Genomic DNA, 3627 nt, shown 5'->3' with positions numbered 1-3627 from the left:
GCCCAGGTGGGTCTTGAACCCGTGGGCTCAGGTAATCCACTCACCTCAGCCTCCCAAAGCCTGGGATTACAGGCTGAGCCACCGAGCCTGGCTGCAGCCACCAACTTGTATGGACATACATACATACATATGTCCATGTAGTAGTAGTATAAAAGACATGACCGTTGTAGCCGTATAAAATACATGACAACATAAAAAATGAGATTTGAGGCCAGGCATGGTGGCTCATGCCTGTAATCCTAGCACTTTGGGAGGCCGAGGTACGAGAACTGCCCGAGCCTAGGGGTTCAAGACCAGCCTGGACCAACAGAGGGAGACCTCATCTCTACAGAAAAAAAAAAAACTAATTAGCTGGGCGTGGTGGTGGGTGCCTGTAGCTCCAGCTACTTGGGACGCTGAGGCAGGAGGATCGCCTGAGCCCGGAAGGTCAAGGGTGTGGTAGCCATGAACGTGCCACTGCACTCCACCCTGGGCAACACAGTGAGACCCTGGGTGAGTCCTTTCTGTCCCCAGGACTTCCTCACTCATGAGACTAGCAGGTGGCAACGGTGCAGGGTTCCCCCGTGACCACCCAGCATACCCCAGGTCAAAAGTCAACTTACACAGCGCCCAGCACACCTCTGGGTGAAAGGTCACCCTACACAGACACCCAGGGCACTCCCAGGTCAAAGATTACCCTATCCGGGCACCCAGCACCTTCCATGTCAAAGGTCATCCTACACGGGCACCCAGCACGGCATAGAGCCGGGAGGAGGTGGGGACCCAATGACGATGACCGGGCCTCTTGCCGCCCCCAGGGCCTCAGAACCCCCACACAGCCCTGGCACAGGCCCCACACCTCCTGGCTGTGCCGCACAAAGACACAGCCCACCTCCCGCCTCCAAGACCCCACCTGGCCTGACTCGGCAGGGATGCCTGGGGCGCTCCGGGCCATCTCCTGGCTGGTGGCCCACCCCGGTGCCTGCCGGGTCCCTGTGACTGCCGAGCTGGCGGACACAGGGAGCGGCTTCCCCGTAGGACGGGCACATCTGCCAGGAGCAAAGCTCAGCGTGCGGTGCCGTTTCTGCCCAGTCCCGCGGGCAGCCCCCTCACCTGCAGCGTGTACAAATATGGCAGCCAGACGCAGTCGCCCCAGCCCAGGTACCACCCAAAGTGGTCATGGCAGATGTCAATGGTCTTTAAGTACCAGGCTTCGTTCCAGAAGAAGTCCAGCACGTAGATGGCCTGTGGACAAGAGCAGCCGCTGACCCCAGGCCCAGGTGGAGGCGGGCGGGTCTCTGCTGAGCGACTTCCTCAGTGGGCACCTGGGTGTTCCCTACATGCTTGGGACTCGGAGGGGAAAGGGAGTCTTTGTCCTCTGTCTCCCCAAGGCCTTGGCGTCTCATCCAGCCCAGGTTCCTAGGACCTGACCTGGCACTCCCTTACCCCCTGGGCCCTTCCAGTCAGTGCTCACTTGGCTCCCCAGGACCATTTTTTTTTTGAGTTGGAGTCTCACTCCCTCACCCAGGCTGGAGTGCAGTGGCACACTCCCAGCCACTGCAGCTTCCACCCTTGACCTGCTGGGCTCCGGCGATCCTTCCACCTCAGCCTTCCAAGTAGCTGGAACTACAGGTGCGTGCTACCACGCCCGGCTAATTTTTGATTTATTGTAGAGAGGAGGTCTCGCCAAGTTGCCCAGGCAGGTCTCGAACTTACGGGCTCAGGTAATCCACTCGCCTCAGACTCCCAAAGTGCTGGGGTGACAGGCTGAGCAACCAAGCCCGGCCCCTGTGACCCTTCTAAATGCACCCAACCCCTGCCCCCTCCGCCTCGCTTACACACACTCCATGTCCTCACTCTTCTGAGATAAACACGGGATCTACCACGAGGCCCCTGGAGGCCAAATGCATGGCCCCATCCAGCTCAGCCTCACCAGGCTCTGAGTTCCCATGCGGTCTCTGCTCAGGGCCAGGGTTCTCCTCAGTTTCCCAGACTCGCCCTCCTCTCCTACCGCTGGGACTTTGCCCAGGTGGATCCTCTCTCCTGGACCACCCCCTCGTCTCCAGATCCCACCCAGGAGGAATCCCAGACCAGGCTGGGCTGCACTGCCCTGCCTCCCCCAGGGCTGGTACAGAAATGACCGATTCTTTCCTGACATGCTTGCTGGCCCACGTGCAGTGACTTTTGGAGAGGGGTACAAACGCTGTCTCTTATTTTTTTTTCAAGTCGGAGTCTCACTCTGTCACCCAGCCTGGAGTGCAGGGGTGCAATTGTAGTTCACTGCAGCCTCCAACTCCTGGGCTCAAGTGAACCCCCTGCCTCAGCTTCCCAAGTAGCTGAGACTACAGGCGCATGCCATCAAGCACAGCTAATTTTTAAAATTTTGTAGACAGGGTCTGGCTATGTTGCTCAGGCTGGTCTCAAACTCCTGGCCTCAAGTGATCCTCCTGCCTCAGCCTCCCCATAATGCTGGGATTATAGGTGCAAACCACTGTGCCTGCCCGGGCTCAGTGGCTCAGCCTGTAATCCCGCGCTTTGGGAGGCCGAGCTGAGTGGATTGCCTGAGTCCGTGGGTTCGAGACCCGCCTGGGCAACTTGGCGAGACTTCATCTCTACAATAAATAAAAAATCTAGCCAGATGTGGTAGCACGCACCTGCAATTCCAGCTACTTGGAAGGCTGAGGCGGAAGGATCGCCGGAGCCCAGCAGGTCGAGGCTGCGGTGGCCGGGAGTGGCCACTGCACTCCAGTCTGGGTAACAGAGTGAGACTCCAACACACACAAAAAAAAGTGGTGGGTTGGCTAGATGTGGTGGCTCATGCCAGTATCCCAGCACTTTAGGAGGCTGAGGAAGGAGGATTGCTTGAGTCCTGGAAGTTTGAGACCAGTCTGGGCAACACAGCAAAACCTTATCACTACAAAAAAAAAATTAAAAAAAAAAAGTAGTCAGGTGTGGTAGTACACACTTGTACTTTCAGCTATTCAGGAGGCTGAGGCAGGAGGATCACCTGAGCCCAGGAGGTCGAGGCTGCGGTGAGCCGCGATCATGCCACTGCACTCCAGCCTGGGCAGAATAAGACCTTGTCTCGAAAATAAATATCAAATAAAAGCAGTGGGTTAAGGTCCCCAGGAAACCCTCGACTGGAAGGTGTCAGTGCCTCCACCCTCCCTGGCCACAACCGGTACCTGCAGGACGTTGACCAGGACCATGGAGTTGGTCACGTGGCCGTGGAGCTCTCGCTGCTTTGCCGCGAAGGACAGGTTGATGAGGGTCCAGGCCACGATCCCGGGGCGGCCGTTGAAGAACAGCTTGAAGTCAAACCACTTCCCGATCCGGGGGTTAAACTCGATGCCCATCATGTAGTTGTAGAAGAAATTGCCTGTGAATTTGCTTCAAGAAACGAAGAAGAGATACACTCAGCGGATGGGCCATCCATCCGTCCATTCGTCCGTCCACCCATCCATCCATCTGTTCATCGGCGCATCCATCCATCCATCCATTGGTCTGTCCATTCACCCACCCATCCATCCATCCATCCTCCCATCCATCTATCCTCTCGTCCGTCCGTCCATCCATCCATCCGTCCATCCATCCATCAATCCATCCATCCATTTCTCCATCTGTCCGTCCATCCATCCATCCACCCAC

General features: G+C 57.2%; 1 protein-coding gene across 1 annotated transcript in view; it reads right to left on the bottom strand.

The window, feature by feature from the left end:
* The window catches only part of DHCR7 (7-dehydrocholesterol reductase), a 13480-nt gene that overhangs the window by 845 nt on the left and 9008 nt on the right, over positions 1–3627 (bottom strand). The window contains exons 5-6 of the mRNA XM_008074029.1: positions 3165–3369; positions 1093–1224 (exon numbers count right to left, since the gene is read on the bottom strand). Coding sequence (XP_008072220.1) covers positions 1093–1224; positions 3165–3369 — 337 coding nt within the window. The remainder of the gene's footprint in view (positions 1–1092; positions 1225–3164; positions 3370–3627) is intronic.

The sequence above is a fragment of the Carlito syrichta genome, unplaced genomic scaffold (genome assembly GCF_000164805.1).
Source record: "Carlito syrichta isolate Samal-C Ts95f unplaced genomic scaffold, Tarsius_syrichta-2.0.1 Scaffold316279, whole genome shotgun sequence".
Lineage (NCBI taxonomy): Eukaryota > Metazoa > Chordata > Mammalia > Primates > Tarsiidae > Carlito > Carlito syrichta.
The sequence above is the reverse complement of the archived record's forward strand: the minus strand, read 5'-3'. Positions and strand labels throughout refer to the sequence as shown.